Genomic DNA, 25,463 nt, shown 5'->3' with positions numbered 1-25,463 from the left:
TAGTTTCCCTCCCACCCACCGCCCATAGACACTTTTGATTAGTGTTTGTACTTTATTTCTCATTACTGTACCGTTGTTTTAGTGTATCCGTCGGATACCCTTGATGTAATAGTCTAGTGTTCTATGTACACACGATGTATACATTCATAATTATCTGGTCCAAAAACAAGCCTCTGTCTATTGTTAAACTGAATTATCAATACAAATGGAACATACTGATGCAAAACCGTTAGCTTCATTTTGGGCATATTTTTTCAGGGTGACGCTCAAAAGCATAATGCTCGAGTTTTCGAGCATGATATACCAGACCCTAAACTCGATATAGCGAGGAATAGAACTATCAAAAACGATTCTTTTTACCGGTCAAGTATTGTTGCGATGCCCTAAAATATATGTCATGGTCGAAATGAAGTCAATTTGGTTTAATACGCGCGCCATTTCCTTAACCCTTGCTAACATGTTGACGCATAAATTGGATTTGAAAAGTTCTCACGCTGCTGATGCTTATCGTTTCTAAGAAATCAAGCGTCGATTACTAGTCATGACCTTGAATCAGCTTTAACAATGTTTGGCCAAAACACCAAAAGCTATTTACAATACAACTGTCATACACTTGCAAAAATTCAAATTTCGTCTTCTAGCCAATCATGCAGAAACTTGCAGCTTCAGCAAGGAAATTGAGCTATGCAAATGCCAAGATTTTCCTAGCACACATTCGAGGCGCGCGAGTTTGGATGCATGATTTTCACTTTCTTAGGTCGCTAGATCTTACAAAGCTAGTTTTTTAAGAGTAGACGGTTTCACATTTTTTAAAGACTGGTGGCCTAGGCGCACATTACATCACATGATTTATTATTTTGTAAGTTTCTAACAATGCCGATGACGCGAAACGTTAGGATGATATGTTGATGCAATTTAGCCATTTTCACTCGGCGTTCAACTCACTGAAACAGACCCGTGGACAGATACGCAGTGTCCTGTCTACCTGAATTGATTTCAAACGTGCCTAACCGGCTGCACCAGGTGGACAGGGACAACAATATGATGTTGAATTACTGAACTGCATTTGTTTTTCCTGATGCATATGGGCACCACGTGCTCTACAAAGCTGTCAACTCCACGGAGGTATTTTAATCCTAAATCTTGAATTCGTAAGACTTAGAGGGGGCGTCTTTAGTTTGCTCAAAGTGAACGCCTGAAACACGCTGGGGAGAGGTAGGGACTTACTAGATACTGAGCAGGTATGAAGCCTCGCTTGTTCAAGCTTGTATCATCAAATCTGTTTTTCTTTGCTTTCTGATTTTTCTTTTTATTTATAGCTTATTCATTGTTCGGTTGCATGTGTTACTCTTAGTCATGATTGGCTGTTAATGAAAACCTTGATCAATTAGAAATTAGCTGCCATAAATCCCTAAGCAACCCTGTTTTCTCGGAATTTTTCCGGATGGGTTAATGTCCATCATAAAAAACGATCGATCAAGGCTATTATTATATATGCCTTACGTTTTGGGGTTGAACTGGTATTGAAATTATCCCTACAGGTTTTCTTTGGAGCCCTCCCGTGACAAGGAAAAGCGAGCTGTGTTGACGATATTTTTCAAAACTATGAAGACACCATTTGTCCTTTCAGTTTGTTCTCTTGCGTTTCTCTCCTCCTCAGGTAAGCCAAACGACATGATTAATCTTTCAATAACTCGATTCTGAAAGTTGGGATATTGTTGTAGTGAGGTAGAAGAACTTTCGATACGTCAGCGACCGAACTGAAACGCAGAGTATCCTTCTCAGAAATATGGCAAAATATCCACTTCTTCGTTGTCATTTGACTACCTAAGATGTGTCTTAGCTGAACTTCCGAGTATAATAATTAGCAAGAAGCACTGAGTAGCTTGAGTGCATCTGGTACAGCTTTGTCTTATCGTTGTGAACTAAATGGAAAGTTAACTGTTTTTGCTATAACGAACGAAGCGACGAAGCGAATCGGTAATCATAATGTATTTATAACTTTTGAAAGCAGACACTCGCTTTCAGGAAGCTTCAGGTCAAGGCTTAATCGCTGAAGTCTTCGTGGCAATTAAAATATCATTGCATCAAGGTTTGTAGAAACTGACTAAGAAGACCCATATGTGCATTCTTATTCAAATAAAACACCTTTTCCATGGACGAGTTCCGCGTAATCTAAATTCGTAAACAACGCCTTCTCCTCGACATTGTCATGCACCATTAGCCAAAAGGTCAAATTCTCCGAAAAGCGTATTGATATTTCATCAGCCAACTTGTAAATATCGCCTGCTCAATACTTTGAGACTAAACAGTCCGGCTTACGAGCCCGGTTTTCATGACTTAATCAGTTTGCTCTCAATCATAGGAGAATACTCGTATCGGCAGCCACTCTGACTATTACAGTAAGTTAGTTGTTTCGAAAGCACTGGTTTAGTGAGCAGTACATGTATTTTCCTTTTCCGGAGACCGTTCTAGGGAGGTCTGAATTAATTTCTCGCAAATGCAGCAGACCACGCATAACTTATCTACTTAACACGAGATTCTTTCTTCCAACATTTGCAATGTAGTATCCTGCCATTCAAGACTTCCAAAGATTGTGTCTTACCCAGGAAACCCTTTTATTGGCAAGGGAAAAGGAAATGCAACTCTGTTCTGGAAGTTCGAGCTGCGGCCCACAGAGACATGGAAAAATTCTATTATTGAGGTGGTTTTCGGTGTCTGGAAGTATCCTGGATTCCTCAAGGAAAAACTTCTGCTCATCAACAACACTGGTGGAGAAATAATACGAGAAAACTATGAGAAAAAGATAAGCTGTAACTTTGACATGTCTCTCTTGCAAGTGGCATTCACTTTGCATGATTTGGATAAAGACGATGAAAATGAGTATGGCATTCAAGTTGAGTTTGGTCTGAGTCGAGCTCCCTTAACGGATAGTGTCAAGCTTCGTCTTGAAGGTAAGAAGTCCTCGATTGTCGCGCAGATCTTTACACTTAAAGGATTGACGAAAAAGTTCTCACACATCATAGTTCTCACAGATAAAACTCTTGAATGGAGTTATACCCTTTAACCATGATCAAGTTTTTCATGAGAACAAGTCAAGAGGATAACAAACAACGGCGTAATTACGAGAAAATTTATTGATCGTTTGTTTCATCCTGGTATTGGTTAAAAACTATTCTAACAAAATTCGCCATTTCATGCTGAATGTGATGTGCCGCGTTATTCAAGAGGCGGACTAAATATCCCAGGAGTCTTTTTGACTCTGTACCTGCCACCATGTTGAACCGCTAGAGGTGGGAGGAGGTACATAGAATACAGGAAAAGATGTGTTTAACTGAATCAGATACAAAGGTAGCTCAAAGCATTGCACTGGAACGTGTCGATACTCACTGACTATGGGCAAAGCTTATCTGGTAATTTATTTTATCAAGGAAGACACAAATTAGTTATTGTATTCCAGATGGTTTCATTTATTTATTTATTTATTTATTCATTTATCCAGATCCACCAAAAATCAACACTCCTCAACAAAGAAACATCTCCGTTAGGGATGGTGATCCACTGGTGATTAAATGTCTTGCAAGTGGATTTCCGACACCAAACATAACGTGGAAAAAACATGGGAAAACTATTGGAAACCAAGCTCTTTATTTCATTTCTATAAAGACATTTGACAGCGGAGTTTACCTGTGTGAAGCTCATAACCAAGCAGGCAAAGACAGCACGGAAATCACTGTCAGAGTTGAGGATTCTGACAATCTTGAGTTCCCAACAACGCAGAGAGGTAAATTTAATAAATTTATGTTAACCCACCTTTAAAGTGGTGTTAAGTTAAAGAATGTATGTCCTCGTACATTGCTGATCTCTGGGAAATGACAACTGACTATTTGATAAGGATGAAGAGAAGAATAAGTCTTTCTTATAAGTTACGAAACATCTATCGATATACGTTTCTCTAAAAAAGCAACCTGACATAACTCACCCAGTGGAGTCGATTTTAAATATGGTGTTGTTCTCCTTTCTCCATCTTTTTCCTTACTAACTATAAATTGTGTCTCTTCTTCCTTTTCAAGTTCGTGAATCGCCACCAGGAACATCAAAAGTTACTAGTCCTGTCTGGATAATCTGCTTAGTGGCCATTTCTGGATTGCTTATAATACTTATTCTGTTAACACTCTCAGAAATAATGTATCGCTCTCGAAGACGTCGCAAGAAGAAGATACCTTATAAGAAGCAAACTGACTTTAAAGGATCTCATGAATCTTTTCCTCCTATTACTGAACTGTAGCCAGTGTTAGGCATTCAGAAACATTAACAGACATTCGTCTGATATAGGTTATATCTGACCATGTAGTTGACCGCAAAAACTCGCTATACTTTTAAAGTTAAAATTTAGTCATAGAAGTATAAGAAGCTTGATTTGGCAGAGTGTCATGATCTGCTGCTAATGCACACTAATTATATCAAAATGTCGAGCTTCTTTTATTTTAAGCTTCGAAGATACCGCACTGGGAGTTCTCTTGCAGTTTCCAAGCATTCTCTCACAGAAGAAGGAGGGTAGAAAAAGAGAATTCTAGAATTAACTCCGACTATTCAACCGATGTTTTAGGGATATACGTCGACGTAGTTCAACTTTCAGTTTGATCGATCCACTGACATCGGATTTACGGAAGACCGAAGCTGATTGAGCGAGGCCGAAGGAGGCGCAGTCGATCGATGCAAATATCACGAACGTGTCCACATGTACGCGATTGGCAATTTTGAAGTGCAATCGTCGCAGATTAGAGAGCTATTTTGCAGCGAAAAACCCCTAACTAGCCGAATTAAGTTGCCTTTCACTTTTAACTTCTACGAGGAAGCGAAAAAAGATTTGTTGGATAGTTTCCCACCTCTTCCGTACACCAGCCATTCTCAAGATTTCTGAGAACGAAGGGAAAGAAAGTGACTTTAATAAACCCAGACTCGTCAAATGGAATTTGAAGTTATTTTACTTTAGAAGTAAACAATTACTCAAACTTGCATCTCACTTATTTCGTATTCAATTTTTGTTTTAAATTCAGAACTCAAGAAATAAGTAATGGGACGCCTTATATTATTAGATATAGACATTTTGAATATGATCCCATGTTGTGAGCTCATAGAGGACACAAAGTGACTCATCCTCGGAATTTCAAGGTTAACACTTTTCACACACGAATAGAAAGACTTCCCTTTTTCCCCAGAACCCAATAAGCCATAGTTTTGTCGCATGTGCAACCTCACGCCATGCTAAAAGATTGGAATGTTTATCGAAGATACTAAGAAATTCCTTCAAAGTCGGGCACCTATTTTTTCTCCCCTCTAGATCGTCCATTAGTATCATATATGCTATCATAACGCTGACCCCATTTTGTGAGCTCAAAGAGGATAGAGGACATATATAAAGCTCATTCTCGGAACTTCATGCACTAATAAAAACACTTCCCATTTTTCCCAGAACTCAAAAAGCTATTGTGTGACAGGGTCTTAACAGTATTAGTCAAAATGGGTCATGCGTAATGCGATGCGGCGCTGTTCTGTGCTCCTTTCTGCAGAGTCACTCTCAACGCGACCGGCCGAAATGAAGTTCTCCTTTTGCAGTTTGGTTTGTTTTTTAACTCTGATTCAAGGTAGGTAGACTGTAAATGTTTTGTGATGGGTCTAGTTTCATTACTGACGGTTTTTCTAACCGGAAATGGATACTGAAACCAAACGCTGTGCCAAATCCAAGCATCTATTTGTGTATCAAAACGTAATGGTGTAGGTAAAACGTGATCACTAATGGATGAACCGTGAGTTGTTGCAAAACTGAAACGTTAGACTATGCGAAATAAGTCGTTGTTGAGGAGAATTAAACATGATTCATTTACGAAATTTACTCAAGGTTTTGACTTTGCAAACGCTTCCAGCTTTTCTCGGAAACAAAACACACGAGTGAGGAACTTATTGCATGGTATTCAATAACGACACAATTTTATTGAATTTGAACGAGAACACACGATTTGAAACAATTGTGAATGAACATGGAAATGTTTGTAATAGTTTTCTCACTCGAATAACCGGCATGATCTCCGCTGTTTAGAATCGGAGTAACTATAACTGTAGTAAATATTAGAATTGCAATTTTTCGCTATGCGTTCATAATTATAGAAATGTATCCCCTTCGTAGTGAAAATTTGCTCAAATTCTTCTGCAAACCAAATTCCTGAGCCAAAATTGTTTTTGGCCGTGGGGAAATAGTTGAAATTTAAATATGTAAGAAGAATACTAGAAATGGTGGACAGAACTGAAAAACATCTGCGCATGTCGGGAACTTTCGCACGCATGAGACCATAGGAAACAGTAGACTGAAATGGCGGAATTTTTTAAATTTGAAAAGCGGTGCGGTTTTCTTTCAAGGTTAAGAAACAAGCAGAGAGATTAGGCTTACAACTATTGCTAAAGACTGTCCTTCAACAGGGACACAAAATTTATTTCGACATCATGTTTTCAGTGGATGAATTAGGAAATTGGAATTACCGCCATATCAATGAACACATGCTGAAGCTGTGGATTTGTGACCTGTGCATACGCTCTGAGACATCAGTAAGGAACTTTGTTTTGGAAGAGTGAATATACTATACCATTAGAAAACATTACTAGAATCTTAATAAGACTGAAATTAGATCAAATTAAATAGATATTGAGGATTACTTTAAGTCTCAAGTAGTGCTTTTTGTAACTGAATTTTGCAGCCACAGCGGCATCTGCTGGGAATGCTTGTCCTAACTCTACGGATCCAATTACTTACAATTCTGGAGAGGACGCAAGACTATTTTACAACAGGTCTACTCATGAGAATGAAAACAACTTTTTTGGCTATCGGGGATTCATAAATTTGTCTTTATTTGCCTTCATAAAGAAAAATCAATCAGAAGGCACTTGTTCTGGCCCGTCAAAGGAGATTTGTTTGAAGGGGAAGACAGAATTTAAGACGTGGAACCAAAGCCTTTTGATAATAAATATTTTCAATGTCACTGTAAATGATAGTGGACTGTACGCAGTATGGACCTCGTTCTCTGGTGTTTTCTCACAAGATGATAAAACAGAGAAATGTTTACAAGTTATACATCTGAAAATAAATGGTAAGGAATTTTTTTTATACTTAAGCAATATTTTCAAGGCACATATCCACGCTGATATAATTCCAAAAATTGATTGTTTGGAAACTGGTGCTGGGTTGACATTTTTGCTCTTCATATCTTTTAAGCTAAAAACCAGATTTTCAAGGGAAACTCCCTTACAAATCTGATTTCGCTTTTACGAATTAAAGCAATATCTAGATATCATATAATCATTAAACTCTGAACTGGTTTATTGAAGGACATCTTGAAAAACTATTATACTAGATATGAATTTTCCCTCCAAGAATATCCAAGATAATCTCCCTGAGACTCAAAATTTCTCCATAAATCCGATTACAATTTCGCTCATACTGTAATATTTCTTAGGAATTACCACTTGCTGTTTTTCTTAAAATTCTATTGTCATATATTCTTATTGTTGAAAGTCCCAATTTGTTATTTCTAAGGTAACTCCTCAGAAACCAGCTCAAGTCCAACTCCTCACTCAACGCCACAGTCGACTCAGGTCTACAGCAGCAGTACAACTAGCTCTGGTAAGCGGTTCTTTCCCTAAATGTTTCCTTTTTTATTTTATGTTCGGTTTTATTCACTTGAATATCTATCTCGTTTAGCTAAATTCTCAGAGTGAATATTGTATCCTTTATTTTTTAGGCGCCAGCAATTCACCAAGGGCCTTACGAACATATAACAATCTTGTGCTGATGATATCAACCATTACTACAACTGTGACTATGAGTGTGAATCCTAGCATTTGGTTTTTTCAATTTATAAAGTCTCGTAAAATTTTTTAAGAGACTGCTGCACGATTGAGAAATAGAAGTAGTTCTGAAACAACTAGGAGAATTTGCAGCATGAACTCAGCTTTTTTAGTAGAGACTTCTGTAGTTAAAATTACCTTCCAACTGTCATTTAGTTTAATCGTAACCGGTGTAAGTAAAAATAAATGCTATGATGTTCTAGGAGATGCATATGGTCCGCACGTGTTTTACAGATGTCAGTTGTGTAAGTACAATAGAATATCATAACTGTTGATTCGGCAAAATTTAAGAGTAAGGACCCATAAGACCCAATAGAGATTACGTAAAATCAAAATGAAAACGATAAGTCGTTAGCTTAGTTATAGTCACTCCTACAGTTGTACACAAATGAGGACTTGTCTCTTCTTGCTAAATGGCTAAATTGCAACAACTTAAAAGTCAACTCAACCAAGACACAAGCCATGGTCCTTGGATCGTCAAATTACAACTTTGACCTGTCATTGGACAATAGCAATATCGAAATAAAGGACGAACTCAAATTTCTTGGTGTGACAATTGACAGTAAATTATCATATACTACTCATATTAAGAATATCCTTTGTACAATACATGCCAAAGCTGGTGCTCTTAGAAGAATATGCAACTTTATCGATAGTAAAACTGCTATGAGAATATATAAGGTCTATATACTTCCTCATTTTGATTATTGTTCTCCTCTTTTTGTTGGGCTGTCAAGCACCTTATCTGATAAAATTGAACGTACACATTTTTATATACTTAGAACATTATTTAAATTTCCTAAATCAATTGAGTATGCTGAGTTATTCAGTCAGCTTAATCTCAAGTTGAATCTATCAAACAGAGACGATTGTCTCAATCCCTAGTTTTTGTATTCAAGGGATATCATAATGAAGGACCAATTTATATCAACAACTTATTTAAAATCAAACAATGTAGATATAACCTTAGGGGTAGTGGATCCCGTATGAATCAGCCGGCTCCCAAATCTCGTTTTGGGCATCGGTCCTTCTCTTATATTGTTTGTCGGCAGTGGAACAGCCTTCCTCAAGATGCCAGAGATACTAAGAGCATTACTATCTTTAGAAATCAGTTAACTGAGTTAAATTTGGATACCGGAGTTAATTGCAAATGCACCTTCTGCGCTTGATTCACGCCTTCTGCGTTATTTCAATAACAAATTTTATTAGCCCTTAATCTGCAATATTTTTAGCTTGTATATTTCGGGCATATAGCTTGTATTTTTTTTATTCATTTATCTATTATAGTTTCTAAATATATTAGTTAGTTACAATGAATATATGAAGTTCATATATTTTGAACTGCGGTATCAAATACGTATGATGCACGATCCTTCGCAGTAGATAGCGCTATTTATGCAATAGCGAAAATCAGACCTGAAAAAAATCAGGCCTGTACGGGATTCGAACCACTGACCTCTGCGATACTAGTGCAGCGCTCTACCAATTGAGCTAACAAGCCAACTGGGAGCAGGCCGTTAAGTTGATTCGTAATAATATATATACAAGGTCAGTGGTTCGAATTCCGTACAGGCCTGATTTTTTTCAGGTCTGATTTTCGCTATTGCATAAATAGCGCTATCTACTGCGAAGGATTGTGCATCATACGTATTTGATACCGCAGTTCAAAATATATGAACTTCATATATTCATTGTATCTGATTTATCATCACGGGTTTATTACGAATCAACTTAACGGCCTGCTCCCAGTTGGCTTGTTAGCTCAATTGGTAGAGCGCTGCATTAGTATCGCAGAGGTCAGTGGTTCGAATCCCGTACAGGCCTGATTTTTTTCAGGTCTGATTTTCGCTATTGCATAAATAGCGCTATCTACTGCGAAGGATCGTGCATCATACGTATATTAGTTAGTATACACGTACATTTTTGTAACAAGCATCTTTTTGTTCATCAATGTTTCGTGTTTAAATTAAGTTATACTTACTTACTTGCTTACTTACTTACTTACTTACTTCATTACTTACTTATTTACTTACTTACTTACTGGTGGTAAATGCCTAATATATTTTTGGTCTATTCAGCTACCGGGTATGTCATATACCCATACATTTTATGGCACAGCTCGTCATGGAGCCCTCTGTTTGCGGATCTTTCCGCATGACTGAAAATCTTTTTTCTAACTTATCCACTGGTGCAGCTCGGTGCAAGTCCACTCAGAGCCCAAGAAGACTGTCGATCGTGTTCATTAAGTCATGTCGTTGTCCTATTTCTAGGAATTTACTGTTACGAACTGATGATGATTGTCATTAGAAATGTTGATCAGGAGGATATATATATATATGCATCCATTGCACTATTATAGTACAACTATATATCGTATCAAAAAAATTTGTAGCCGATTAGTCACGAACCGGTTTCGCGACGCTTCGGCCAAAGTCCCTCAGCGCTACAAAGAACAAAAGGACTATTAACAACAACAAACATATGAAACATATGTATGAACTGCGGTTATGAAACGTATATGTGCACGATCCTTCGCAGTAAAGCACTATTTGAGCAATAGTGAAAATCAGAGCTGAAAAAAAAAAAAATTTCAGGCCTGTACGGGATTCGAACCACTGACCTCTGCGATACTAGTGCAGCGCTCTACCAATTGAGCTAACAAGCCAACTGGGAGCAGGCCATCAAATTAATTCGACATAAATCCGTAGATGATAAATGAAACAACAACAAACATATGAAACATATGTATGAACTGCGGTTATGAAACGTATATGTGCACGATCCTTCGCAGTAAAGCACTATTTGAGCAATAGTGAAAATCAGAGCTGAAAAAAAAAAAAATTTCAGGCCTGTACGGGATTCGAACCACTGACCTCTGCGATACTAGTGCAGCGCTCTACCAATTGAGCTAACAAGCCAACTGGGAGCAGGCCATCAAATTAATTCGACATAAATCCGTAGATGATAAATGAAACAACAACAAACATATGAAACATATGTATGAACTGCGGTTATGAAACGTATATGTGCACGATCCTTCGCAGTAAAGCACTATTTGAGCAATAGTGAAAATCAGAGCTGAAAAAAATTTCAGGCCTGTACGGGATTCGAACCACTGACCTCTGCGATACTAGTGCAGCGCTCTACCAATTGAGCTAACAAGCCAACTGGGAGCAGGCCATCAAATTAATTCGACATAAATCCGTAGATGATAAATGAAACAACAACAAACATATGAAACATATGTATGAACTGCGGTTATGAAACGTATATGTGCACGATCCTTCGCAGTAAAGCACTATTTGAGCAATAGTGAAAATCAGAGCTGAAAAAAATTTCAGGCCTGTACGGGATTCGAACCACTGACCTCTGCGATACTAGTGCAGCGCTCTACCAATTTTCACTATTGCTCAAAATAGTGCTTTACTATTGCTCAAATAGTGCTTTACTGCGAAGGATCGTGCACATATACGTTTCATAACCGCAGTTCATACATATGTTTCATATGTTTGTTGTTGTTTCATTTATCATCTACGGATTTATGTCGAATTAATTTGATGGCCTGCTCCCAGTTGGCTTGTTAGCTCAATTGGTAGAGCGCTGCACTAGTATCGCAGAGGTCAGTGGTTCGAATCCCGTACAGGCCTGAAATTTTTTTCAGCTCTGATTTTCACTATTGCTCAAATAGTGCTTTACTGCGAAGGAGCGTGCACATATACAAAAAGGACTATTGTTTACTACTAAATGTGTGAAGTTGAGCCGGAACAATAGACCATTTCTTGATACGATATATGCAAATATATATATGCAAATATATATCGCAGAGTACTGGACAGCTTGCTTTGAGTGATTGACTGACAAGGCGCGTTGGATGATAGGCTAGAGCAGCAATCCTTTATTTACTGTGAACGTCACGTGATCTTTAAGAAGAAACGAAACAAAGATGCCACGCCGTATTTCGGAGAATTGTATTTTTTCAAATGGTTGCTGAATCGTTTAGATAAGCAGGCTGCTGGCTTTGTACGTTTTCGAGCGTTTTTGCTTAGTTTCTTAAGAGGTACATGACTAAGTCTGAATAACCCAAAACGTCAAAAGCAGAGCAGCATTTCTTTATCTTAACGATGAAAGCGTTCATACCTCCGATCCTTTACGTGGTGATTCAGTGCCTCACAGGTAAGATTGGCATGGGCTTGTCGTTGATGTTGAAGGTATTGTTTAAAATGTTATCTTCCTCACGTTGCTTTGAAATAACCGAAGATTTTCAGAATATTATTCTGAGGAAACTAATTTGGTCAGTATATATTATTGTGAAACGTTTGTGAAAATATGAAAGTCATAGATTTGAACTGCGGTTGAAGAACGAGTATGAGAGCGATCTTCACAGTAAAGAACACTAATGAAGCAGTAGTGGAATTGAGGCCTGAAAAAAAATCAGGCCTGAATCTTTTTCAGGCCTCATTTTCACTACTGCTTAAGTAGTGTTCGTTACTGCGAAGATCGCTCTAATACTGACTCATTATTGTAAAAGTAGTGAGGGCGGAAGTCACAAAAGCGAAAGTGAGAAGGCGGCTCTTGTTTGGCTTTGAAATACGTCAGTAATGAGCTGCTGTTACTAGGCAAACCATAACTATAGGCAAAGTAAGATATAGAGACACGAAAGCAGTTGAGAAATTAATCATAGAAAGAGGAGAGCGAATGTCGCCATTCGCGGTGACAGACACACCGTCTGATATTGTTTAGTATTTCCAGTCGAAAGTTTGTATCGTAGTATACCGTAAAAAACAAAAGAAACGTTCTAGAATGAATAATAAGTACCCAGAACACATTCAGGGTTGTTAATTTCGTATGCGTGAGGAAAGATTTTATTTAAACAACTTAGTTACCTGGAGCTAATTCATCACCGCAAACGAAAACGAAATGGCGTACCTGCTGTTCTACGTACGCCATAGATTGGTCACGTCGTCTGAATGGGTGAGCAGCAGTCGCGGCTACAGTAAAGCGTAGAGGATAGTTCCCTTTCGTTGCTTCAATCTGTAGCTACCACAATATTTCCACAAATTCGGACTATTATTTTCATAAATACCCTGAGTATTCCAAGGGCCTGATTACATGAGCCGGGCTGATTTCTTTTGTTTTGGTGTTCACCAAAGCGTGAAAACAAAAGAAATCAGCCCGGCTAACCGGGCCAGCTCGGCTCATGTAATCAGGCCCTAAGCTTCAGAAATTAAGTATCCATGCTAGATTTCTTTCACTTTTTGTCGCACGAATTTGTGTCAGTTATATGCATGATCTGCATTGGTAAGAAACCCGAAAAAATAATTTTGTCTCGTCTCGATTTCTAAATATCATGGTTGTTTTGAAACTCAGGGATGTTGCCAGCGTAAACTGAGCGTTATATATGGAAGTTACTAATCTCCCCGGGAGCGCTTTGCAGTTCTTCGTCGTTATGTAATAATTTTAATTGTCTAGGTTGTCTCAGTTTCTTAAATTTTTAGAAAAATTTCCAATTGCTGTTCATTTAGTTATCACAAACTTTTGTCGCGAAGACAGAGAAGTAGTTGTGAACCATCAAGTAGACGACAACAACTTTCAAATCAATCCTGTATTTAGGGGGTAAACATCTAACAAAAACAATAACTTAAGGTGGCTGGTACCAGTTTTCATCTTTTTGATGGTTTGTAACTTTGAAAGAATACAACAAAAAGACTGACCAAGGCCAGTTGAACACTTTTACAGGGTTGAATTTTATAATAATTAGTTATCCAAAAAATAATAGGTGTCATTTCGTCACTAGCAGTTTCCATGGCAACGCTATCATAGGCTTATTCAGACGCATTTTTTTAGCCATGGTCGGGTCTGTCAGGTCTTCACTCGTAATACCATAATCAAAGGGTAGGGAGGTGATCCTTCTTCCATAGAGTAGATGAGAGGGAGTCAATGGTTCCTTGTCACCTATGTCGCTTGAAACATAGGTGATTGGTCGGTCATTCAGAGTTGCTTCTATTTCTACAACAAGGGTCTGCAGTTCGACAGGCGTAACCGATGCTCTACCAAGTGTCTTCCTGACAGCTTTCTTTGTCAATCCAACTAGCCGTTCTCAGAATCCACCATACCAGGGGGCACGTTTGGGGATAAACTTCCTGTCAATTCCTTGTCTCCCCAAGGCTTCTTTCAGTGAGGGAGACTGGAACAGTTCTTGAAGGGTTTCTGCAGAGGCTAAATAAGTGGATGCATTAACTGAAATCATGACCACTGGTAGGGATCTACGGCTTGAGAATCTGGGGAACGCTTGAAGGAAGCTGCTCTCTGTTAAGTCTTTGACAACTTCCAAATGAATGGCTCTTGTAACAGCACAGGTGAACTGAGACAAATGTAGTTCTTGGTTTCACCGTTGTCGGATTTCACGTAGAGGGGTCCTGTAGAATCTACTCCCGTTACTGCATAGGGGGGTGCTTCTGGAACTCTTAGCGTGGGTAGAGGAGCAGGATCTGGGGCTCTATAGGCTGCCCCCTCGAGCTTTCGGCATGTTACACAGTGTTCGAGTTGTTTTCTTACATGCTGACGAATGGACGCGATCCAAAAGGTCTGACGAAGTGCAGTTACAGTGGCATTGACTCCAGAATGTAGCTGTTTGACATGAACATCATGGATAATTAACTTTGAGAGTGGATGTCTTGGTGGAAGGAGGAGGGGGAATTTTGCCGAGTCATCTAGTGGAGCATTGTGTATTCGGGACCAGCAGTCGACCTCACGCGTACTCCGAGCGCTATATATAAGATTTATTTATCTCCTCGAGATCGCTTAGTAGTTCCTCATCGACATATAATAGCTTGGATAGTATAGGTTGTCTCGATTTCTTAGGTTTTTTTTTAAAATTTCCGACTGCCGGTTATTTAGTTATTTGAGAACCGTGACCAGCAGTAGACCTCATGCAATTTCTAAGTGTCAACGTCTGCAACATCCATGGTTCCGTACACTGAGCTCCTAGTTAGACATGAAGGAAACGTTAGACATGAGATTTATAAAACAGTACGGGATCACTTAGTAGTTCCTCATCGACACATTGTGTCTGTTTCATAATATGCGGAGGGAATATGCTTGCACAAGTCAGTTGATACTTTAGTTAAACGCTTTTATCGAAAGAAAGGTATAAAAATTATATGAAAAAGTGCTTAGCTAGAACTTAAAATGAAATCTCGGAGACTATCTTAACTAAACAAAACCTTTTTTCCTTGTTGATGCAAGAATCATTTGTCTTTGTTTTGTTTTGTTTTGTTTTTAATTATTATAATAAATCTGCATACGTTTCCCAGAAACTGTTTCGAATCCCTTAGGTGATATCGCACCCTTTCTGAGAAAAAGAGGAACTGAAACGGGTGTTACGAACTAAAGACCCTCGAAAATGAAGACCTAAGACCTAAGACCCGTCTTAGTTTTCGAGATTACGAAAACTAAGACCCCCTAAAATCGAATCCGTCGAAATATAAAGTCAAATTGGAAATCGCGACCAGGTATTCCTTGCGACTCTCCAAGGTTTGTTTTTCAATTTGTCCTGACCGCTGCCGATCACTTCTTGCGTAAAAACTTACGAAAGCTGTGAAGTAGAAAAACGTCGGCAAAACGTAGAAGTCAGTTAAAGTGACCGATTCTACCAGGGAAATTTTATTGTCTGGAGCTTGGACTTGCCAGGAGAGTTTCCTTGACAGCTGAAATACACCCGATGTTATGAAACCATTTGTGAAGACATCACGTTTTTTCTTCGCTTTTTTTGTCACATTTCTTCGCTTCGTGATGTTACAGTAACACGGGAAATCTAACCGGATTTATTATCGAACATGAGCCTTCTGTGGGTTCTTAATTTAATATCCACGTGTGTGCTGTTCCACAGTTATAACGCAAGGTAAGTATCTTTCAGTTTTCCCTCGTTACGTTACTCGTTGCGTTACTCCTTTAGATTTGTTTATACACGTGACTATTCCTCGCTTTTTTATTGGACAGCGCTCTCAGTTTATACTATGGACTGTACTAGCGCCACGAGGTAGTCGGAATTTTCATTCGCTAGTGTTGTAAAAGCTTTCTTTTTCACTTAAGACAATAACAAATATTGTCGGTTACACTGCTGGTGAATCGCTTCGGACACTCTCCAAAGCTCAGGACGCTTTCGAGTTCACCTTAAGCGAGATGGATCAGAACAACGTGCAATCCGCCAAAACCTAGCGCGTGTGCATAAGGTAACGAAATCTCGATCGCAGAGACACGTAGAAAAACACCATCTCCAAGGGAAAGCCAATTTTATGATTAAAAGGATAAACAACAAAATTAAAGATCAATTAGGGTAAGGCATATTTTCAGTGTACAATTATACGTAGGTAGTATATGGCTTTCATCGTCTTCATAAAGCCACATTGCTGAAAATATATGTCTGCAAATTGTTAGAAGAAGCGGATCGTCTAGCACGCGTACGATTGTAGTTTTTGGTTGTTTTACGGATTATAGTCTTTGAAAGGTCGTAATTCGACTTTGTAGACATTGAACGGACTGTTTTAGTGGGGGTCTTAGTTTTCGTAATAAAACTAAGAGGGGTATTAGTTAAAATCGATGTTAGCGCTTCCCCATATTGCAAGTACAGCAGCGTTTTTGCTCGATTAATCGAATAGGAGCTTTCTGTGGGTTCTTAGTTTAATGTCCACGGTCGTAATTCGACTTTGTAGACGTTTTACGGAATGCTTTGGTGGGGGTCTTAACTAAGAGGGGTCTTAGTTTTCGAGATTACGAAAACTAAGACTCCTAAATTTACCGTTAAATTTGACCTAAAACTCGATGGAAAGGATCGGACAATAGATAATTTGACAGATTAGACCTGTTTTGGTTACAATTTGGGATCAATTAACGTTTCTGGGCAATCCAACACGTTAATGACATATAGAGGACGAATAAACAATCGCACACTGTGGCAGTCTTATCAAGGACGATTAAGTAACACAGGAAAAAATTTAAGATTCCAATGTTGGGAAATAGTGTGTTTTTTATTGGTATATTTTTGGTTTATCTTTGGAATAAGTAAATGACATACCAATGTTGGTAAAGTGTTATATATCCCAACATTGGCAAAACAAAAATAAGATGTCAATATTGGTAAAGAGGGATCCAACATTGCTTAAACAAGATATTATACCAATATTGGTAAAGAGGAAACCAACATTGGTAAAAAAATATGCCAATATTGGTATAGATGAAACCAATGTTGGTAAAAGGAAAATAATTTTCCAATAATGGAATGGAGGAATCCAACATTGGTAAACAGAAAATAATATACCAATATTGGTGTGGAGCAATGCAATGTTGGTAAAACAAAAATTATATGTCAATATTGGTATAGAGGAATCCAACTTTGGAACAGAAAAATAATATGCCAACATTGGTAAAAGTAATCTTTTATTATGTACCAACAATGGAAAATTACTAGTTAGTAAGATGGGAAGCAAGGTTTAGTTTCCAACATAGAGAAATATCCTTGATATTTGTGGAAACCATTTCTTTAAAATCTGTGATAAAAATGAGTTACATGCATATGTATAGCAGTGTGGCACTTATACATTAAAATAAACAATTCCAACATTTTGGAAATATGTTGGTAACTAATAACATGCATTGTAAGTAAAATGCACACATTTAAACAAAATGTGCTTCAAAAAAACACATCTTCCAAGTCTATAAGCTTCAAATTTTAAGCCCTTTAAGGAGGACCTCTCTTACCAACTGATTTAAACCAAATACAATATTACTTCCCCTTCAGCAAGATAACTGGGCTATCTTCCTTGCTTTTAACACACCATTGAATTTTGAAAACAAGACATTTGTCAATTTAACTGGAACAAGGCATTTATGGTCTCCACATTAAGAAGTATAAGGGACTTCAAAACCACTAGAATAGGTTGGAAAAGAAGAGTCAGTGGTTATTGAGTCTGTGTCTCCATTATCATCATACTCCTCTAGGTCTGGATAATTACTCTTAAGTTGATCCTTCTTTTTGCACACAATATCTCTCTTAAGATTCAAGAAGTTAACCTCAACACCTTCCACAGGACTTCTGACCTCAATGTAGCCTTGACTGATAAGTGCTTTTGCTATCTTCAAGGATAATTGATATTTTCCCAATGAACGATATTTGACAGTTAATTTCTTGGCTAGAGGATAAAGATGCTTTACAACTGTAACATCTTGCATTGATTTAACTTCAAGAAAAGTTAGAACTACAATAGCAGCACTTTTTGTGGTGATATCATCCAGGCTCGAACTTGCTTTGCAGCTGCTTACTTTGTCAGCAGGGCCAAAATCTAGTTCATCTATAAAACGAAGAAGAAACAAAGGCATGTTACTGTACCATACAATACATTGATTACCTTTCGTTTTTAAACTTTATTAATGCATATTTATTCAAGAGACAATTCTCACAAAATATCACACTTAAGGGTTTACATGTACCTTACTCTGCTGTATTACATGTTGACTCAGCCCTAGATCCAGAGCAGGACTTTTTGGCCCTCTTTTCAGGTGTGTGTTCAGCCTGTTTTCAGTGGAGAAAAGCAATTATTTGAAATCAACAACAATAATGAACGTGTAGAAACCTTAGCAAACCTTGGAGCAGTTTTTGTTAACCATTTTTTGGAAAAGTCATGAATTGAAGGGCAAAAGGAAAATTGTTTGTGAAGAAATTCTAGCTATGTGGCTGTAGAATGTTACATGCAGCATTTAGAAAGCATCCATGCATTACTCTCAAATGCTTTAGTACCCCTGCTGCAAAAGGTAAAATGTGACTCCAGGCTACCCTCAAATGTTGGTAGTAAAGTGCTTGTGATTCTTACAATTTGTATGGGTAGTTAAAAAATTATTTGAAAAACATTGTAAACCAAGTTAGCTTCCCAAACAATCCAGAAAAAATGGTGATGAACACTGCCAGAATATCTGTTCAAAAAATTGTCTCCATAAGTACAACTTAGGAAAAGCCAAATTAGCAACAGATGGTCACAAATTAAATATTGACTTATTGGCCTGCGAGCTCACAGGCTATGACAAAAAGACTTACTTATTTATTTACTTATTTATTCTTAGGAATATGTAGTTCCAGGAAATTGTGAAGTTACTTGTACATGTAAGCTTATTAAGACTTAAGCTTCAGCTTAGTAAGCTTAAATACCGCAGCTAGTTTTAGCTTACTTGAAAAAAGGGCTGCTACCTCTTTAAATCCCTGGAAAGTGAGCCAGTTCTTCATGTCCTCCACAGTCCAGCCTGAGTTAATAACACGTAGAAACTACTAAGTTACATTTGTGAGAGCAAAACAGACTTGAATTGAAAAGTTAGCTTGTGCAAATTACCAAGAACTATGCAGGATCGATGGTGCGCAATGCAGGTTATTCAGTAGCAGAGTAATGCGACGTATTACTCATTCTGGCTTCTAACAAAACTCACATTTAACATATTTCGTCTTCCACATGTCCAGGCCATCATTACCTGCTTCCAATTCGCTACATGTGTCTACCATTGAATTCAATAATGGTATACCATTGGTACCTCATGGTATATGTGTTTAGGAATTCCAATAATCTTCCATTATTGGTATGTATCTTGCTTGAACTCCCAATCATTATCCAATGAAATGCCAATATTGGCAGATCTTATAGTGAAATGTTCACCTAAACTGGTGTACCATTGTTATCTTATCGGTAAATGTGTTCGGGAATTCCAATAATCTTCCATTATTGGTATGTATCTTGATAGAACTCCCAATCATTATCCACTGAAATACCAATATTGGCAGATGTTACAGTTAAATGTTGATTGAAATTGGTATACCATTGGTATCTTATTGGTAAAGGTGTTCAGGAATTCCAATAATCTTCCATTATTGGTATGGGTGTTGTTAGGTTTACCAATAATAATTTATTATTATCCAATAAAGTACCTATGTTGGCATATCTAAATTTACATTTTTTGGTACATCATTGGTATAATATTGGTAGCCTTAAAAATAACCAATAATATGCCAACGTCGGATTATCATACGACATATTTACCAATGTTATTCCAACTTGGAATCTTAAATTTTTTCCTGTGTAATCCACCTCGATTAACACCAATCGAGCTCGAAATGGAACACTATTATCGGATAAATTGACGTTTATCAGCCAAATGCCTTGCAGAACATGCCCAGAATCCCTACAATATAGGGTGAGGGCCAAAATAAGAGCAGCCGAGGATTTCAAAAATGAGATAAAGCAAATCCCTAACAACGCAGAGCAAGAAACAGTAAAGGCGATCATGTGCTTCTATGAACGTGAAATCGGTCGTTTTAAGACCGAAATAAAAGAAAACGAGCCAAAACGGCTGGAACAATGAACACTAAGAACTGTAGTACGATCGAATCAGCGCGCGTGGCGCAAGCTGAAAGCAATCAAGACAACTTAACGATCGAGACAGTAAAAAAAAAAAAATAGCTGTACATCTACAAAGGCGAACGATTGGAAAAAGACGCAATCCCTGATGTGCGTGCTCATTTTAAACAAACTGAGACATTTTAGTATACACACTATAGTTCCTGTCACCCACAAGGAAATAAAAAAAGACTTCATAAAAGGGGAGACCCTTAGACTTCTAAAAACAAACTCCTCTCAAACAGTATTCAAGGAGAAAATTACAAATGAAACGCATTTGCTAAAGAGAGGCTACCCAGAGGACCTCATTGGCACAACCCTCTCAGAACTGAATTAAAAAACAGGAAATTAGCTCTTCAACAGAAATAAAAGACGAACCAACGAATCTTGCCTTTTGTTACACAATACCAACCGTCCGTGTCAAACCTAAAGCAAAGTCTCATGAGACACTGGCATTTAATAGAAACACAACCACCACTGAACGACATATACAAAAATCCGCTTCTCGTATCTTACAAAAGAGGACGGTCGCCCAAAGACATACTCGTTAGGGCCAAACTTTGAATAGGCTACTCTAAACACGCGCTGGGGAGTCGTGTTGGCCTGTCAACCCCATTTTACAAGTTAAATATATCATAGATGATATCATGACGAACCGGTAACCTCAATGCAGTCGAGGTAATAGACGGAGAGCGACTGGTAACAAGAAACCGCTGCGTCTCGAAATTTGGGGATTTTGGCGGATCCATATACAATTACTGGAGAGAATGCGTGACTGTAGACCGACGTCATAAGGAAGGTGTCACACTAAGGAAATAAGCTACGAATGAAATTATCAATACTGATCTGTTACCATCCTCGCTCCATTTGTAGCTCAATCTTATCTCTTCAATGTCCTTCCATACCAAAGTAAACCATTGTGACAGGCTTTTACCGCAAAAATGCTGATATCGATGTGATTGAAATTTTGAGAGCAACAATTTTTCGTAATGTTTTGTAATGAGCCGTGATAGAGGTTCAGGACTTTACATCTAAAATTAAAGATGCTTTTTGAGGGAGAGTCTGCATCTGCACGACACGGTGCTAGTCAACGTATGTAGTATGGTTATAACCAGCCACTGATCAATCTGTGAAACGTGTGCAATCCGGCATTGAGAAACAAACTGAACAAAAAGATAACCACAATTTGGGTAACTTTCCTTGAGAGTGAAATTTACCGATATCCTTGGTGGATTATCAAGCTTCAAGAGAACATATTATCGGTATAAATAGGCCCAGCGTCACTGAGGCTAATAAGCCTTTTATCACTTCTTAAAGGTTATACATACGAAGGGACCAGTCATTATTTGTCACCCTGAGAGGGTGCAGGATTTTTTTCTTGGGGAGAGGGGGTCACAAGGTTTTCAGGGGGGAATGGAGGGGGGATCAGTCGTGGTTAACAGAGTAAAACGGGGGCACTATAGAAAATTAACTGCCAGAATGTCCTAAGTGGGGATTAGGTAGATTTTATTGCGCCACAACCAAAGTACTTCACCCCCGACGGGATGAATAATGACTTGTGCTTTACCATGTCATTTACAGGATCTACTCAAGCTATAGTTTATCCAAGGATGATCTCTGCTCCAGACAAGACAACAATAGCCGTCATTGGCAAAACTGTTTCATTAAGGTGGCAATACAATTCAGGAGATCTGAAGGATGATCTATACGAGGTGGTTTTTGGTATTTGGAAGAGTCCTGGGTTCCTGAAAACAAAGTTGGTAGCTGTCAACTCGAGTGGTTTTTCCTTAACTAGGTCTACGTATAAGTCATCAGTGGGTTGGGCAGGAAATCTGACATCCTGTATGGCTGTGTTTGAGCTTTACAATGTAAAGCTTGAAGACAGCAAAACGTATGGAATTGTGGTAGAATATGGCCTCCAAAATACCCCGTTGACTGGCACAGTTCAGCTCCAAGTTGTGTCCGGACTTCAAGCTAGATTGAGACGTAAGTAATATCGTTAACGGATAGCTCAGAGAGCGTTCGTTTAGACTCAAAATTGTATTTCAGGTTGCTGTGATTATGGTTCATTTGTGGGTCATACGATGGGGTCCACGGAAAAGAGGAGCATGCTGTCTCTTCAACGAATGCAAAAGTTGATAAGATTATAGGCCCATTGCTTTGTTCAGTTGGGATCCAAGACGTAGTTACTTGATCGGCAGGGTTCCTAAAAAAAGTCTCCCAAAAGAGAGGCCACACTGAGTTATTCTGATAAATCGATAACGGTAATTTCAAGATCAATGCGAATTGTGAGTATAACTCAATTCAATGTAGTTGTAGGTTATTAATTTTTTGTTATAAATACGATAAAACTGTCGTCAGTTCTATACAAACTCTGTTTCCTTCGATTCATGAATGGTCAAACACTACATCTAGCTACTGGAAGACTGATCCAGACAATTGTGGCGTTTGCAGCCATTCCCAATCTACCGAGAACGAAGATCACCGATCAATAAACCGCTACCACGTAATAAAGAAGGAGCAGGGAGCGGGAAAATATTTATTATCATACTGTTCGGAAAAAACAAAGGTAAATGAAAAATTCAGCCTTGAAGGAAATGTGTGTCGGATGCGAGGATCTGGGGTCTGGCTGTTAAGATGATACGATATTCTCAACTTTAAACTAAAAGTTTTTACTCTGCCGATTGTGTTTCCTTTTAAAATTGCCAGGTATGAAAGTTAATTTTGCGTAAATTCTTAGACACAGATCCACCAAAGACTGCTACTCCACAACAAAGAAATGTCACCGCAGCTGTGAGAAGCACTGACAAACGTGGGTCTCCAGCCACTTCAGAAGGTAATGTCCTTATTTTGCTGGTCAGCCCATCCGAACTAATGAATAAATAGAGAAGCCAAGTGGATTTTAAGCTAAATAATGAAAACAATTAAAATCACCTGACTAAGGTATTTGACACCCTCAGGAGACAGCTATGGCGAGTCTCTACTTAGCCCAATGGTTAGGGTTGGGGTTGCAGAAATCCATTGACCTTTTTCCAGTATTTTGATGTTAGGGTTACAGTTTAGGGTAGGGTTACAGTTTAGGGTTACAGTTACAGTTGCGTTAGGGTTTGAGCAACCACAAGTCAAGTGACAAGCATTCTCATTGCCCTCTAGCAGTCCGGAGGAAGTATCCAGGTGGTACTGCTCTTGCTGAGCCCAAGACATTTTGCATTAACCTGATTATTTTAAAACTGTGACTTGCAGTTTGTGCTCTAATCCCAAATTGAGCTCTCCAAGGATGTTGACAACTACGCTCTATTCTTTATTAAGATTCACACAAAACTTTCTAGTTGTACTGATATCATAACTAGTTAATAGCTTGCATAGTTAGAGACATGAAAATAGCAATATAGTAACAAAAGGAAGATTTTATTAAATCTGGCGTTCATCTTATTCCCCACTAACTATATATTATATCTTTTCTTTCTTTTCCAGTTCCCGGAACGCCACCTAAGGTTGTTAGTACTGCGTGGATCATCTGCTTAGTGGCAATTACTGTATTACTTATAGCTGTTTTGATAATACCCTCAGTGTATCGCTCTCGAATATCTTGGAAAAAGGAGATACCTTATACGAAGCAAACTGACTATAAAGGATCTCCTGAATCTTTTACTCCTAGACAGTGTTAAGCTTTCACTTACGATAGACATTCCGGTTACTCCTTTAGCCAACGTTAAGTTTTTACTGAATATAAGATGAACGTGAAAACGAGAAACGGCCAGAGACTGAGAGAGGAAAAAGATAAGAGAGCCCGCAAGTGTCCGATAGCGATATTCCCAATGAGGTCTTAGAAACATAAACAGACACTGGTCTGATTTAGATTGACTCCATGCATGTATTTCACCGAAACCTGGCCGTACGTTAAAGTTAAAATTCAGTCATAAAAGTATAGGAAGCTAGATTTGGCAAAGTGCCTTTTGATGAAGTATTTTTAGGTCTATAATTTTATTAGTTAGGTAATACTATCAATTGTAAATATAAACATTACCTTATGTTTATACATAAGTCTTTTTTATACTATATTACAACTATTGTTTATGTATCTTTTTATTCTATACACGACCCCACAAGCTGCACAGCTTCAATACTTATCGTGTCTAAGTAAAGATTTTACTTACTTACTTACTATGAAATTTACCCGATAAAATAGCCACATTTTCTTCTCAATATCCTTAAAAGTAGGGCTTACCTTCATAAAGGCTAAAAGTTTCTAAAGAAACTGTGGTGCTGCGTCGGTGGGGGTAACAAAGTAATTTGGTTATATCAACTAAGTTGAAATTGTGAATTGGCCACCGTAACGAATAAAAAAGCTGACGTTTCGAGCGTTAGCCCTTCGTCAGAGCAAATGGAGGAATTGTGGGTTGTATGTGGGTTTGTATGTAGAAGCGGAGGTACACCACTGGTGGGAACATGGCAACGAGAAAAACACGAATAAATTAGTGGAATGAAAAGCGTTCGTTGATACTGTGGGATTAAGAGTGCCGATTCGAAAGATTAATTTTTGTTCAAGAGTTTTGCGGCTTTCCTTGTTACCTAAATGTAAGGAAAGACCGCAGATTGCCATATGTTGTTTAGAATGATTCGGTAAATTAAAGTGTCTAGCGACTGGTTCTGATGCGTCCTTGTCAGTCCTTTCTACGTCGCAAAGGTGTTCTCGGAATCGGTCACCTAGTCGTCTTCCTGTTTCGACAATGTATAACTTTTAGCAACAAGTGCAAGTTATGCAATAGATTACGTTGGCGAAGGTGCACGTGAAGTGATGGGGGATCTTAATGGATCGCTTGGGTCCCAATATTTTCTCAGCGTTGCGAATGAAGGGACAAGTTTTGCATCGCGCGCGAGCGCATTTAAAAGTGCCTGGTTGGTCATTAGTTTGGAATGAACTTCAGACCAAAAAATTGCCTATGTTTTTGTCGCGTTTGAATGAAATAAGTGGCGGTTGCGAAAAGATAGTGCCAGTCTCTGGATCGTGAGCACTAGTTCAGCTAAGATTCTGGATAAGTGTGAGCACTAGTTCAGCTAAGCAAAGTAGGGTTTCAGATTTAGGTTCCTTAACAGTACGTTGATCAAAAAAATGTTTGAGGACCAGAAGAC

General features: G+C 38.3%; 4 protein-coding genes across 7 annotated transcripts; 3 read left to right on the top strand and 1 right to left on the bottom strand.

Moving 5' to 3' along the window:
- Nucleotides 1-978: 978 nt before the first annotated feature.
- LOC111341750 (papilin) lies at nt 979-5,026 on the top strand. 2 transcript variants are annotated; one of them, XM_022948744.2, is made up of 5 exons: nt 979-1,125; nt 1,542-1,660; nt 2,568-2,954; nt 3,503-3,784; nt 4,074-5,026. In XM_022948744.2, exons 1-5 carry the CDS (start codon nt 1,079-1,081, stop codon nt 4,286-4,288), a joined length of 1,050 nt encoding a protein of 349 aa, XP_022804479.2. In that variant the 5' UTR covers nt 979-1,078; the 3' UTR covers nt 4,289-5,026. The 2 variants fall into 2 exon arrangements, with proteins under 2 accessions (XP_022804479.2, XP_022804480.2); XM_022948745.2 differs by having other exon boundaries at nt 1,111-1,241.
- Nucleotides 5,027-5,494: 468 nt separating this feature from the next.
- On the top strand, nt 5,495-8,603 carry LOC111341753 (uncharacterized). Its single transcript, XM_022948754.2, has 4 exons — nt 5,495-5,648; nt 6,753-7,142; nt 7,589-7,675; nt 7,794-8,603. The coding sequence occupies exons 1-4, from the start codon at nt 5,531-5,533 to the stop codon at nt 7,931-7,933; spliced, it is 735 nt and encodes a 244-aa protein (XP_022804489.2). The 5' UTR covers nt 5,495-5,530; the 3' UTR covers nt 7,934-8,603.
- Nucleotides 8,604-11,812: 3,209 nt separating this feature from the next.
- On the top strand, nt 11,813-24,979 carry LOC111341752 (uncharacterized). 3 transcript variants are annotated; one of them, XM_022948750.2, is made up of 4 exons: nt 11,813-12,072; nt 21,912-22,316; nt 23,071-23,166; nt 23,805-24,979. In XM_022948750.2, exons 1-4 carry the CDS (start codon nt 12,021-12,023, stop codon nt 23,996-23,998), a joined length of 747 nt encoding a protein of 248 aa, XP_022804485.2. In that variant the 5' UTR covers nt 11,813-12,020; the 3' UTR covers nt 23,999-24,979. The 3 variants fall into 3 exon arrangements, with proteins under 3 accessions (XP_022804485.2, XP_022804486.2, XP_022804488.2); XM_022948751.2 differs by lacking the exon at nt 11,813-12,072 and adding an exon at nt 15,939-16,130; XM_022948753.2 differs by lacking the exon at nt 11,813-12,072 and adding an exon at nt 15,939-16,234.
- On the bottom strand, nt 17,318-19,441 carry LOC111341755 (uncharacterized). Its single transcript, XM_088733306.1, has 4 exons — nt 19,369-19,441; nt 19,068-19,188; nt 18,390-18,466; nt 17,318-18,245 (listed from the first exon to the last, which is right to left on the bottom strand). Exons 1-4 carry the CDS (start codon nt 19,439-19,441, stop codon nt 17,797-17,799), a joined length of 720 nt encoding a protein of 239 aa, XP_088589432.1. The 3' UTR covers nt 17,318-17,796.
- Nucleotides 24,980-25,463: the final 484 nt, after the last annotated feature.

This window comes from Stylophora pistillata, chromosome 9 (genome assembly GCF_964205215.1).
Source record: "Stylophora pistillata chromosome 9, jaStyPist1.2, whole genome shotgun sequence".
Lineage (NCBI taxonomy): Eukaryota > Metazoa > Cnidaria > Anthozoa > Scleractinia > Pocilloporidae > Stylophora > Stylophora pistillata.
Note: the sequence above shows the minus strand (reverse complement) of the source record. Positions and strands in the feature narration are given on the sequence as shown.

Bases quoted from the DNA above. Each gene is read 5' to 3' on its own strand.
- LOC111341750 (XM_022948744.2), top strand. From the start codon at position 1,079: ATGCATATGGGCACCACGTGCTCTACAAAGCTGTCAACTCCACGGAG. The intron at 1,126-1,541 runs GTATTTTAATCC...TTATCCCTACAG, and splicing joins AAGCTGTCAACTCCACGGAG to GTTTTCTTTGGAGCCCTCCC. The intron at 2,955-3,502 runs GTAAGAAGTCCT...TCATTTATCCAG, and splicing joins TGTCAAGCTTCGTCTTGAAG to ATCCACCAAAAATCAACACT.
- LOC111341753 (XM_022948754.2), top strand. From the start codon at position 5,531: ATGCGTAATGCGATGCGGCGCTGTTCTGTGCTCCTTTCTGCAGAGTCA. The intron at 5,649-6,752 runs GTAGGTAGACTG...TGAATTTTGCAG, and splicing joins TTTTTTAACTCTGATTCAAG to CCACAGCGGCATCTGCTGGG. The intron at 7,143-7,588 runs GTAAGGAATTTT...GTTATTTCTAAG, and splicing joins TATACATCTGAAAATAAATG to GTAACTCCTCAGAAACCAGC.
- LOC111341752 (XM_022948750.2), top strand. From the start codon at position 12,021: ATGAAAGCGTTCATACCTCCGATCCTTTACGTGGTGATTCAGTGCCTC. The intron at 12,073-21,911 runs GTAAGATTGGCA...TGTCATTTACAG, and splicing joins GGTGATTCAGTGCCTCACAG to GATCTACTCAAGCTATAGTT. The intron at 22,317-23,070 runs GTAAGTAATATC...GTAAATTCTTAG, and splicing joins ACTTCAAGCTAGATTGAGAC to ACACAGATCCACCAAAGACT.
- LOC111341755 (XM_088733306.1), bottom strand. From the start codon at position 19,441: ATGGTAGACACATGTAGCGAATTGGAAGCAGGTAATGATGGCCTGGAC. The intron at 19,189-19,368 runs GTGAGTTTTGTT...TTATTAACTCAG, and splicing joins GAAGACGAAATATGTTAAAT to GCTGGACTGTGGAGGACATG. The intron at 18,467-19,067 runs GTCTTAATAAGC...CACTGAAAACAG, and splicing joins CTTACTAAGCTGAAGCTTAA to GCTGAACACACACCTGAAAA.